The sequence below is a fragment of the Ciona intestinalis genome, chromosome 5, assembly GCF_000224145.3.
Source record: "Ciona intestinalis chromosome 5, KH, whole genome shotgun sequence".
NCBI classification, from domain to species: Eukaryota; Metazoa; Chordata; class Ascidiacea; order Phlebobranchia; family Cionidae; genus Ciona; species Ciona intestinalis.
Genome location: NC_020170.2, coordinates 2,772,736 through 2,785,709, shown reverse-complemented (window position 1 = coordinate 2,785,709; position 12,974 = coordinate 2,772,736). Strand labels below are relative to the sequence as shown.

At 31.2% G+C, this 12,974-nt stretch overlaps 3 protein-coding genes across 3 annotated transcripts in view; 2 read left to right on the top strand and 1 right to left on the bottom strand.

Moving 5' to 3' along the window:
• The first annotated feature begins 79 nt into the window (after positions 1-79).
• Positions 80-2,133, top strand: LOC104265724 (coiled-coil domain-containing protein 152-like). The gene is made up of 6 exons (XM_009860341.3): positions 80-418; positions 476-650; positions 879-1,046; positions 1,221-1,348; positions 1,445-1,543; positions 1,836-2,133. The coding sequence occupies exons 1-6, from the start codon at positions 299-301 to the stop codon at positions 2,016-2,018; spliced, it is 873 nt and encodes a 290-aa protein (XP_009858643.1). The 5' UTR covers positions 80-298; the 3' UTR covers positions 2,019-2,133.
• LOC100179904 (DNA polymerase epsilon subunit 4-like) lies at positions 1,805-2,904 on the bottom strand. The gene is made up of 3 exons (XM_002129233.5): positions 2,635-2,904; positions 2,360-2,444; positions 1,805-2,146 (listed from the first exon to the last, which is right to left on the bottom strand). Exons 1-3 carry the CDS (start codon positions 2,833-2,835, stop codon positions 2,091-2,093), a joined length of 342 nt encoding a protein of 113 aa, XP_002129269.1. The 5' UTR covers positions 2,836-2,904; the 3' UTR covers positions 1,805-2,090.
• Positions 2,905-2,965: 61 nt separating this feature from the next.
• LOC100183050 (proteasome adapter and scaffold protein ECM29-like) overlaps positions 2,966-12,974 on the top strand; it is a 30,409-nt gene continuing 20,400 nt past the window's right edge. Inside the window, exons 1-19 of the mRNA XM_018811893.2 lie at positions 2,966-3,083; positions 3,149-3,279; positions 3,480-3,596; positions 3,992-4,084; positions 4,611-4,786; positions 5,242-5,416; positions 5,835-5,968; positions 6,406-6,528; positions 6,919-7,074; positions 7,641-7,836; positions 8,480-8,603; positions 9,047-9,151; positions 9,444-9,568; positions 10,167-10,369; positions 10,759-10,847; positions 11,123-11,286; positions 11,577-11,681; positions 12,285-12,435; positions 12,702-12,857. Of these exons, the coding sequence (XP_018667438.1) occupies positions 3,056-3,083; positions 3,149-3,279; positions 3,480-3,596; positions 3,992-4,084; positions 4,611-4,786; positions 5,242-5,416; positions 5,835-5,968; positions 6,406-6,528; positions 6,919-7,074; positions 7,641-7,836; positions 8,480-8,603; positions 9,047-9,151; positions 9,444-9,568; positions 10,167-10,369; positions 10,759-10,847; positions 11,123-11,286; positions 11,577-11,681; positions 12,285-12,435; positions 12,702-12,857 (2,551 nt within the window). The 5' untranslated portion in view covers positions 2,966-3,055. The remainder of the gene's footprint in view (positions 3,084-3,148; positions 3,280-3,479; positions 3,597-3,991; positions 4,085-4,610; positions 4,787-5,241; positions 5,417-5,834; positions 5,969-6,405; positions 6,529-6,918; positions 7,075-7,640; positions 7,837-8,479; positions 8,604-9,046; positions 9,152-9,443; positions 9,569-10,166; positions 10,370-10,758; positions 10,848-11,122; positions 11,287-11,576; positions 11,682-12,284; positions 12,436-12,701; positions 12,858-12,974) is intronic.

Genomic DNA, 12,974 nt, shown 5'->3' with positions numbered 1-12,974 from the left:
TGGTACAATATACGCAGTGGAGCACTCCATGTTATATAGATCAGGAACAGAATGTAAACGCCATCACCGTGTATTACGTTAGCAGTAAGTAGCGGATGAAGCCTGTTTCGTAATTCACGCAATTGTCTCTATCCCTACAACGATGGTTGAAAAAATTCAATTTATTCGCTTTCGTTATATTTTGTTATGACATATTTGCCTTTGTTAAGTCATAGGCACACACGCATGCTTACTTTCGACGCAACAAACAGCAGAACAAGCTATAACCGTTTTGCTCGAAAATCCAAGACCAAGAATTATGTCTGAAATGGTTTATGATGCAAGCTCAGCAAAATGTAAGGACGATGTCGATTTGCGCGACAGAAAACGTTTTCAAGATTTAGATCAAGTCGTTCAAGATATACTTCAATGGGAAAAGGTATAAGTCTTCTGTTAGCAATATGCAAATCCATATACTTTAATGCTATTATTACAGACGATTTTGAATCTGCAACATGAAAACAGCGATCTATGCGAGAAAGTAAGCGGGCTAGAAACGACGGTTTCTCGTTTACAGTCTTTCTGCGAGAGCGGAAATGAAACGAACGCACGCATGCACGAAACGGTGAATTCGTTGCAGAAATTATTGGAGACAAAGTTAGACCAGGAGGGTATGTTTGAATAAGTAATATATACATTGTAAAAATATGTATTGGCATATCTTAACATATGGCGCTTTAATAGATAAATCATAGTTCAATAAAGAAGTGTTGTATTATTAAACTATGGATAAATGTACTGTATATGATTTTATATTGGGCCTAAACTGAAAAAGCAGGCTTCCTATATTGGTATAAACCCAAGTACAACTTAATAATCATTTTTTGTATTTTTGTCAGAGGAAATCCGTTTCATGAGATCGAAGGTAGTCACATTGGAACATACCTTTAATGAAAAAGAACATGAACTGTTAAAAGAAGTTGAAATTGGAAAAAATAAAGTAGCAGAACTGATTCAAAGACATGCACAGCAAGTCCAAGAAATTAAACAGGAGAATGCAGTTAAAAGTAAGTTATAGTGTTGGTCTACCTTAAGTAGGCTACTGTTAATGCTACAATATGCAAACTAATGTTTAATATGCAAAAAATGGTGGTGGGGCTTAAGGATAATGGTATAATTAGTTATGCAGCTGTGACTAAGGATATAGTTATGTTGAAGTTAAACTTTTGTCTTTTTTGCAGCTGAATTAAAAGAAAAGGAATCAAGTGTCAAGTTTGAGAATTTATCAAATCAGTTAAAAGATCAGAAAAAGAAATTTGACGAAACTGAAAAATCAAATGAAGCAAAAATGGTCAAAACACAGATGGAGGTAAAAGTTTCATATAATGAAAATTAAAAAAAAAAGTTTTATTATTATTTTGAATTGCCATTAATGATTAAAATTGAATGTTTATTTTTGTTTTAGTATGAGAACAAGTTAGCCTTGCTACAAGCCCAGATTAGCAGGATGCATACCAACACATCAAACCATTCTCACAACACCAACAATGATATTTACCGGAGAGTATGTGTTTATGTTTGTATGTAGGTGGGGTAAGATGGAACATGTTGTCTTTCTCTTTGGTAGTAAAAAAGAATAGTTACATAAATGTAAAACCAGAGCCCTGTCAGTCTAAAAGAGCGTTTTTAATTGTTTTAAACACGATCAGGAATTATGGGATTTAGGTGCTCAACTGTATCCATCTTACCCCACAGAGGTATCTTAAAACTATGCTACCACTGAACTAAAACTTTACTTTAATTTAAAAGGACATTTTTCACGCTTAAAATTCGCGCAATAATATTTTATTTACCAGAAATTGCAGCACATACAAGAAGAATCAAAAATAGAAATACAAAAACTTAAAAGAGAAATACAGACACTGAAAGACGAACAAGAATTTAGAAACCAGTTTGCGCCCAGAACTAATTACCAACAAACTACAGCATCAGTGCCTCCTGTTTCAAGGCCAGGGATACTGAAAAGGAAAAGATACTGAACCGGTCATTGGTTGATATACAACTTGGCAGTGTGGATATTTTCTATTTTGAAGCGTTCTAGTGTTTAGTTATCATTCTGTTGTTCCATCAAGAAAAGCGAACTCATCCATAACCTCAATGACAGCTTCTGCATTTATTACAAATATTTTGCATTAGATAAGCTTAAAAGGTGGTCAAAAAGTTTGCCATTTTTAATATGTAGTTTGACTTCAAATTGCTAACAAATTTGGGTTCAACTTTAGTTCATAGTTTTTATAGTTTTGTTGAAGGTATTTAGTGTTATCAAGGTTTAAGAGGAGTTTTTTGAGCTATATTTTTTAAACCAATTTTAATTTCTTACCAAGGTCTTTTTTCTGAATGGTTTTTCTCTTTTGTTGTTGAGTTATTCTGTACATGTTTTTCGCAAGACTGTCAACAAAAAGTTCCTAAAAAAAACAAATGTTGCCTTTAATAAACATGAATTTAAAGGCACGACTTGTATTAACTATAAATTTATAATAGCTTTAACTATAATAAGAAAAAAAGTAGTAAAATTTATATTTGTTAACTTAAATTAATTTGTGAAACTATTTTTGATAAAAATCTGATAAAAACGTACAACGCCCAATAACTTACGGTTGCTTTCGCAATCAAGAAAACCGATTCCTGGCTCGCAATTGTAACATGCGGATCAACCTTAATTAAAGTACGAATTCTGGCCATGGGTAACTTTGTCGCTCGCTCCGATTTCTCTGTCTCAGGATCTTGTGAGACATTTTCCAAGTTCGGCTGCTCGGGAGCTTCATTTTCTCCAACAGTTTCCTGCGTTTCGCTCATTTCTTTTCTGTTTTATTATTTTTATTGAGTTATCAGAAAGACGTTTGGGATTCCCCGCGAAAAAAAATATGACTTGCAAATTGTACGGTTTGGTGAGCAGCATAGACATCTTCAATATTTTTGTTGTCAATGACTCAACGCATTTGATCGCATTCAAAACATTTAAATTTGTTCATGTCCCGAGTTCCTCTGTTAATTTAATCTATATATATTACCAGATATGGCAGCTTCACAACAAACAGATAACGGTAAGTGATTTAGTTATTCACTGTAAAATTATGTATACGAATTATATACGTTACTACCTTTTCAGAGCAACTTGAAAGAGTATTTCTAAAGTTTGGTCTTGCTGACAGCGATGAGCAGCTTGAAGTTATTCTTAAACGGTATCTTCCACTTGTGCTGCTCAAGTTATCAAGCAGTGAATCCTCAATACGTACTAAGGTATGTTTATTACATTTGTCGGTCATCACTATAAAGTCTATAACCTCTGTGTTTTTTTAACAAAAGCATTGCTAATCTAACAACTCTATATCTATGCAATGTATTTAAACTAAATCACTAAATATTCGTTGTGTCATATACTTTACTTAAATTATATAGAAAATGTAGTTAACAGCAGCACTTTTTTATTTGAAACAAAGGTTCTTGAGCTTTTAACTCATATAAACAAACGTTTGAAGTCAAGAGAAGCAGTCCAGGTGCCTGTTAAGGAGTTACTTCAACAGCTCAATGATGCTTCGCTTAGCAGCTTTGTTACAGTATGTATTATGTACATGAACATTACTTTATTAAATCTGATATTAATGTTTCCAAGCATTCCCCTTATAAATAGACAATATATTACTTAGGCCTATTTAAAATGTTGGTTAAGGTTCAACTGAAAAAGTTCCTAAAAATAATTTCTCACAAAGATACATGCATGGTAAATCATAAGTGGGAGCGCAGTATATGAAACAAAATGCCTGTGTTATCCTGTCTGTCATTGGCATACCAGGAGGATAAAAAATGTTACATTCATTCATTCATTCATTCATTCATTCAATGTTACATAATTTCCTCATTTCCAAGCATTTTTTTATTCCTGGTTGCTTTTCGGTTACAAAGCAGTTTTAAATTAATATTCATTACCTATATTTTTTTTTTGAATATTCAGAATTTTACCATCATTTACATAAAGACTGGCTTTCCAAGATTGAATGTTGAACAGAAAGTTGAACTTGCTCCCTTGTTGTTTACATCTGTGGAGGTAATATATAGTAGTGTACTAGTGCTACTGTTAAGTAGCTGTTTATAGTATTGACATATTTTTATATAATTTTCAAAAGATGTCACATTTATGTTTCAAAAGATGTCCAATATATAGTAGTGTGTGTTTACTTGTGCACTTGTGTTACTGTTAATAGTTTTGGAAACCCCTATTAAAAACACCCGTGTTATAACGACTATTGTTGCACTGCCACAACAGGATAAAACAAATTGTAACCATATTTATATATAGTAGGGTGGGGGAAGATGGTACACCTTTTCATTTCATTTTCTCCCCTATTTGGTACTATTGGTAGTTAGTAAACAAAGAAAATGCAAAGAATTATTAAACCGTATCCTCAGGACCCCATAGACCGTTGTTAATTGTTCAAAAAACGATCAAGATATTTGGATATTATTAGCTAAAGGTGTCCCATCTTCCCCCACCCTACTATATATATATTTTGATGTTATAGTTTGTCTGTGTAAAACAATTTTTTTTCATTTGTTTTTTGTTAAAACCTCAGGGAAAAGTCAAAACCCAGCAGGATATTTTGTTGCGTCTTCTTCTCACCACTCTACCGTGCATAAAGCTGCACGAATCAGCTGAAAAGTTTAAAAAACTTTTCGATTTTCAAAATCACCCACACGCCACAAAAGGGTTGTTGGATTTCTGCCTCGATGTGATGATTATGCCCTACAGGTGGTAATTTCACGATTTGTAACTTGTTTATGTTCTGTGTTAGTAGGAATTTTGTCTGGGTAACGCGATTTTTACCCCAGCAGTTTGATTATATGTAATGTCTTTCAGAGAATGTTTTGTTTTTTGAAACTTTGGGCACCTTTTAATCACATTTGAGCATCTCTATAATTTCTCTCTCTGTATATATATATAGACAAATTTTAATTTTTCGTTGGTAGCATATCCTTCTTTAGGTTCATTTTTAGTTAAACTAGTTTTTACGACCATCATTTCGTTGCTTTATCCTGTCTTTTCATTTTAACTAATTTTTTAATCCTAACTATTGTAATCAAACAAACAGATACAAGTTTTTATTATTATTATTAACATAATATACAAAAAATATTTAGGCTTAAAATACCACTATGCCAGTATAGGTTTCTCACTATATCAAAATAATTTTTTTGTTTCCACAGTTTAAGCTTGCCCAACATAGTGGCCACTCCATCGAGGCCAGTATCAGCACCCCCCCAACAACAACAACAACAAGCTAATGCTGCTTCACCAGGTTTGAGTCGGAATTCTATAAAGCGTTTGGTGGGAGATGCTAATGTACCAACATGGTCTTTAGAAGAGGTTGAAACTATCAAGGTAATATATTCAAATAAAGCAGTTTAAATGAAGTGTACTTCTGTACATACATGTAGTAGTAAAATTTCATACGTTAAAATTTTATCTATATAGGTTCTTACTTCTTCAGTAAAGTTTATGTAGTGTCTCCATGAACCTTCTATAGTCAATGATGGGTTTTTGGTAGCTGCTTAGTTGTCAAACATTAAGCTATTAAGTGAATACTCTTAAAAAAAAAATTTTTTTTTTAAAAATAACATTTTTTTGTACTACTAAATCAAAACATTAACTGAAATTTGATACTACAACCGGGAAATTTAGATTTTTTTTCTTTTAGCGATCAGATTTATTTGCCTCCAAACATGCTCTGTTTCTGTTGTGTTCACTGTAGCTATAAAATATTTATATATCTTATTTATTTTTGGGGTGTTCTATCTAGGTTGCTATTCTAAACTTTATAAAGCAAGACATGTTTGAGTTGAATGATGTTGTGTGCCATCTTATTATTGGATCAAGTGATACAAGGCATACTGTGGCATCAAACTCTGACTTTGAACTGAGGAAACAACTTCCGTGAGTGTTGTGGACCTGTCTGGACCGTTTAAAATACCACCCACAAATTTACTAATGTGTAGAACTCGTTAGTGGGCACTAGGTATAGGAAAAAGAACAGCCATGTTATAATGATTGTTATTCATTTGGGACCTACTGTCTTTAATACTAAGGTGTTTTTTTTGTTTTGTTTTTTTATTTACAGTATTAGGTTGCTTTTAATACACGCGAGACGCGATGTATTATATTTCCCCCTTAATAATTATCTGTTGTGGTAAGATTTCGTTTGAAGTACGCTATGCCATAAAATTTTAGCCTGGTACCTAAATTTCTACTTCATCAATTAACATTGTTTTTAAACCGCATAATGTAAATTTTGCATTAATTTTTTTAATTATAAAAAGTAAGTGGATGAGTCAATTTATTTTTTCTTTTTTTTTTAATTTTTAACTTTTTAGGTCAATTGATTGGAACAAGCCTTCCTTGGTTTCAAAACTTTACCAAATATATCTTGGCTCTAAAGCTACAAGTAAAAAGAAGAACGCACCCCCCGATGATAAAAGGGAGGCTTCTAATGTTAGGTTCGTAAAAGAAAAAAAAATATTTGTTATAATTTTTGTTTAAACTGTTAAATACCTGCTAGGAGCAAAAAATGGTTTTGATAACACGGTTTAATTATATGCTGAAGTATTGAGTTGTTAATGAAAAATTCTTTTTTGTGTAAAATGTTCAAATATTACATGCAAAAAAAATTACAAAAAATATTAAAATTATGCCTTATATGTCAATGTGACTTTTCTATGGTAAAAGCTCTTTATAGCATGGCATATACATTAGGGCTCGACTAACAAATTCCAAGGTGTAATTGAGTAATATTCTAATTCCAAACTGTTTTTTTGCTATTAATTTTGATCGTTACAATTTATTAGCCTGCTTACTTAAATAATACATGACCTAAAATTTTTTTCCAGAATGAAATTAAAACTTCTTACCAACATGCTGAGATCAAAGGCAGTTGCTGCATGTTTCCCTCATAATATACAAGTTGTATATGATGGTCTGTTCAATGCAAGCAGTACAAAGCTGGAAGTGTTGACTTTGCAGTTTGTACAGCATATAATAGAAAGGTAGGATCATAGGCACCTAACATGGGTATGCAAGGTAGGCGTATATACCCTAAAAATAAATCAGAGTACCTATGAGTACCCAGTATAAATACATAAACAATTTAATAGCCTATCTTACAAACATGTCTTAAAATAAACACCATACAGTGGTGATAGTGCATCGATTAGTCTATTTCCCAAATAAAGCTAATAATGTGATAAGAAAAAAATGTTTATTCTTTCGCCGGTTTAAACTTAACTTATGGGTACCTTGACTTTTCAAAAGTTTGGTGCCTATTGGTAGAATACTTAAATATGATACTTATCTTATACTTATAATACTGAGATATCATTGAAATAGCTTTATACTGCTGTTGCATTTACAATTTTGTCTTTTAACCACAACACATATTATTTAGAATAGTGTTTTACACTTTTAGTATGTAAAATCAAAACTAAATTTTCAGTTCAGTATTCTTTCTTCTTTTAGTTCTTACAGTTCAAATAATTAGAAAATCATTGAATGGGTTTTCTAAATATATTTTCCTATTACTATTTTCTACTAAATTTTCTTCTTATTTCTTCAGTTGTGACGAGGAACAATTACAGAAGCAATCCTCTCTCCTCCTCAACGCGATGCAGAAGACGGTAAAGAACGAGGAGATGAACGAGAAGACGAGGAGCTTGGGTTACTCCTCCATTGGAAGATTGGCATCCAAACTGCCAGCCATGTTTTCAAACAAACTCGATCTTATCCAGGATTTGTTTCAAACCCTTGCACAGGTGGGCAGGTGGTGATTATTATTTTCGTGATTTTTTTGGGTATTTTTCATATAAATAATACAAAACGTAATATTTTTTTTTACAAAACGTAATATTTCAAACAGATTTTGAGAGTAGTATTTAATATCTTAAGAGACTTTACGAAATTAGTTGTTCACCAATAAAACAGTAATTGATAATACACATTTGAATGAATGAATGTAGCTCGCTTTATGCTCGTGTAACTGGAAAACTACAGTCGTTAAATACAGGTGTTGCCAGCTTACGAGTTACCTTGGTTGATTGAGTGCTTGGATTGGAAATATAGTTAGAACTTTATTACTGTGGTGAATAGAATCTGTTTTATAGCTAAGTGAATGAATGAATGTAATTTACTTTATCCACGCGTGGCATGAAAATGACAGTTGTTAAACACGTGTGTTCTGTTTCATACACCTCGTGCCAGCTTACGAATTACCATGTATGTTACTTTGTGGGTGCATATTTTTTGGATATTTTTTTTATTGTGTGTATGGCTGATAATTTGGACGATTGGTGACCACTGAGTTAAAGCAATTTATTTTAGTAATACTGAAACATACACTTTAGCTGGTTAAACACCAAATTCTAAAAATATTTAATCTTGCATATTGTATGTTTGCAGGTAGAATCAAATGAATTGAAAACTTCAATACAAGGTGCAATATCCATGATGGCACCTGCTTTCCAAAATGCCGACCAAACCACTTCCATGTTGCTTGAATCTCTCATTCAAACCAGCATCAAAGGTATGTTGGTACATGTCTGATAATTTATGTGTTTTCGGTGAATACAAAAATAAGAAATTTATTTTTTATGACATTTTTCTTTGGCATCACAAATATATTGTTTTAGTTACCACCATTATTTATTAACAGTAATATATGTAACAAAGAGTTAGACTATTAGACATTATCAAATACTACTTTACCTATTGTATATCATATATATATAATGCTGAAGGTATGCAAATGTATACATGCTTTAACTCTATAGTTTCTATATACTTTGACATGTAAAAATCATATTATAAGTACAGTTATTTATACCTTCACATTCTTGTAGTTCAGCATACATTTGTATTTTTTTTTTTATTTGCCCTCACCAAAAATTGGTTTACAACATGAAAATATTGACGCATATGTCTCTACACAATTCATTAGGTGTGATTTATCTTTTCTTGTATTCCCAGCCGATGATCATTATACGCGGTTGGTTGGAGTTCGATATGCTGGGGTTGTGTTTCAAACTGATCACATTTCTACAAGATACCAACTTATATTGGCAGCTGGGGATGGTATGTTAGTTTTCAGGGGACCTGGAAAATAAGTCTGAATTGGCCCATTACCTCAATGTAATATGTAATATACTTTGTCCTTTTTGCTGAAAACATTATCTGAGTAATAATATATATATACAGTTATTCAGATATGTTCCCAGTGCATTTTTTTGTAGCCAAAGCTGTGAAAAATAGAAGAAATCTTGATGATTTGTTTTCATAAGATCATATACCTATCACATCCTCATGAAAACCCATGTTTTCATGAAAAAGTATCACATATCTATCACAAACATATAATAACTCACAGTGAAAGATGAAGTATCATCCGAAGCGAAGAGATTGCTAAGTGGAAGCAGAAATCGTGAGAATAATTCAAAACAACCTGAAAAACTCCCTAAGTTTAGCGCCATGCTCAAATTCCTGCATGAAAAGGTTTAATTTATTCACATTAGTTTGCATTTTCACATTTTAGGTCATGTTATTTAAAAATGTACTGTTAAATTGTTTTTTTTACCTTTAGCATAGTAATAAGAAATATCTGTATGTTAAACTGTATTGCTTGCCCGAAAAGTTTGGTAAAAGTTCATATATGTTTTAAACTGCACTGCTTGTCAAAGCCAATTTGTCCTTTTTCTGTAAAATAACAAAAACTACTGGTTAATGGTTAGTTGTTAGTGGTGGTTATAATGTATAAGTCTATAAAATTTTCATTTTAAAAAAAAACAAGCGGTCTGTAATTTTACAACTGTTCACATAGCATAAAAACAGTTGTAAATACTTCTTAAACTTATTTTGTGTTTTTTCTTACCAATTGGTCAAAATTTATTACTGCCTGAAGTCAAAGCAAAAAAAAAACATTTTTTTACTAATTTAAGAAAAACAATCTTTTTACTAATAATTAAAATAATTATTTTTTAATAATTAAAAATTTTTTTTTTTATTATTTTCAAAAAATCTTATACTAATTTTAATTTTTTATTTACTAATTAAAAAAAAGTTTGTAGTAAATTCACTGAATAAATCTCTTCAGGCAAGAGAAAGACTTATGAGCAGTGAGCGTCATGTGATTGGAACACGATCAATGGCGTTCACACCTGCTGCATTCCAAGCTGCATTCTCGTTTCTAAGACGATGCATGACATCGGAAGCAGGATCATCAGAAGAGGAAGAAGAGGTTGAAAGTAGGAGTCGGGATGTTCAGAATCAATCTCCTGTTATTGTGCAGCACATCAGGTAGAATCGAAGAAAAAAGTTTAAATAATTTTCATCTTAAACTTTTTAAATCAATAAACCATTGCTTCGTATACTTTTTGGCCAAAATATTTTTAATCTGTCTTTTCTGTGATCCTTTATGGTTAATAGTATAATATATGCATTTTTGAAAAATTGGTACATTCTCGGTGACCCCTAAAGTTCTTTTTCGACCTATGTTCTATATCCTATTAATGTAGAAATTTTCCAATAATGAGCAAAATTTTAGTTTTTTGATGTTTTTGTTGATTTTTAGGTAACATTTCTAATATCTTCATTATTTATCCGTTCGAAACGATTTCTGTGTTTTTGTTTTTCTTTACTATATAAACAATAGGGCTATTTTTAGTCTCTTTATTTATTTTTTTCAGAAAACTTTTCCAAGTAGACAGTGAAGCAAGTATAGTTACCTTTCAACTTTACACTGATCTGATTTTCCAATACATTAAGATGGTAGCTGGTAAGTTACATGTATTACATGAATATTAATCCAAAGTTATCAGCTAAGTAAATTTAGGTGTTAATGTTCATTTTATAAACATTCTATTATAACAAAATATGTCACTTCGTTCTTACTTATGTTGCGACACATAAGATAAATCAATACTTTTCTAACTATTATATAAAAATGATATTTTTATTCTAACATTTTGACATTCGGCAATACTTTATTCGGAAAAATAATTTTGCTTTAAAAAAATTATTCTAAACTCAATTTTTACGATTTTTTTTCAGACCCGCAGATAGTATTTCTACTCTTGGAGCTGATAGGCTGTTGTCCTGAGGTCGTTCCGCTTGAAAAACTTTTAAAATCTGTACACCGTGGTGACTCGAGCGACAAGGTTTTCTCTGAAAGAACAACGTGGCTTAAATCACTGACTAAACATAATAGAGATGATGTAAGTGAAATGAAATATTTATGTTTTTTCAAAATTCCAATTTTGATGCAATTCCTGTTTTTTTTTGGAGATTTTTAAACAGTATTTTTATATTTATTTATGTTTATTCACATTTTCAGAATTTTCAGGCTATTTGTATGGTTCACTCAGAAAGTTAAAAGTAAATATTTTTCAAACAATGTTTTTACCAACAATATGTTTTCTTTTTAACAAGTTTTTTCTTTTTAACAAGATTTTTTCTTTTTAACAAGATTTTTTTATAGACTAACAAAATTTAAATTTTTTTGCAGATTCGTCAGCATGCAGCTGAAATATACAGCATCGTGTTTCGACGTTCACCAAACTCTAACTATGCCCAACTTACAAAAGAACTGATACAAGACTTTGATAACAAGGTATATAAGCTTTTATTTACAAATATCTTTAAATAAGCTAGCTTTAAATTTATAAACCTTTTTTTGTTCTAATCATGTAAAAAAACTGTACCCTGCTATATAACTATATAAAAAACTATAAAAACTGTATATAAGTATGTTTGTCTGTCAGTTTGGTACCCAATGAAATTTTGTATTTATTAAAATGTTAAACTAAATTATAATTAAGTTATTACACAATTTTTTAAAGATGTTTCATTTATTTTAACTGGCTTCCACTATAATAGCCATCTTAACTTAATTCTATAAAATATTAAGTGCTTAGAATTTCGATAGCAAGGTATTTAAGCATGTATTTAAACACCTAAAAATAAACTAAACTGCAGGAAGCTAGGCCCTCTCTTTAAATATAACCCTTTGTATTATATTTTCTTTGTATGTTAGTTGTCAAAGTTGGATTTTTTTTATTCATAAACATTTATGCCAAATTATAATTCAGTCATTACGAAATTATTTATTTTTTTTTTCGTTTTTTTTTAAATTGTCTGCTATTGCCCACTTTGCCCACTATATTAGTCATATTATGCTAAAAAAAGGATCTTATAAAAAATATTAAATGTTTAGAATTTTGAAGCCCGTCACAGCAGCATATTACTGATGGGTCATGTGGTTGGAGATTGGTTGAAATTAATTCATTCACCTGATGATAATAAGATGATAGTGGATCAACAAGATAATGCTTACGATGTTGTGAAACAGGCGTTACTTAAGCTAGGTACGTCTGCCTAATTTTGATGGGAAAGATTTTATACTATTTTTCGTCTCATTTAGTAGTAAACAAAAAAAATTTAAAGAATTATAAAACCATTTCTACGCAACTGCTATAGAACCTTGGGGGTTTAGGAGATCGGGACCCCCTCCCTTTAAACCCAAAAAAAATTAATTAAAAAACATTTTTTAAAAAATTTTTTGATTAAATTAAAACCCTCCTTGTTTTTTTCTGGCTGTGCCACAAACTACATGTGTTTTCTCACATTGCAGTGACATCAGTAAAAGAAGAGAAAGACTCATTACTTGCGGGTTCTGCTTGTTTTGCTGTCGGAGAAATTTCACGAAAATCTTCATTACCTCTACTACCAGGTGTCCTACCACCGGATGGCGCTAATGAGGAGAAGAGTTCGGAAACTGATGGGTCATGTAAGTTTAAAAACTAATGAGTCATTTGATATTGAAAAACTGATGAGTCGTGTAAGTTTAAAAACTGGAATATGATTTAGGTTGATGGTATAGCTTTTGACGTTGTGAACATTACCT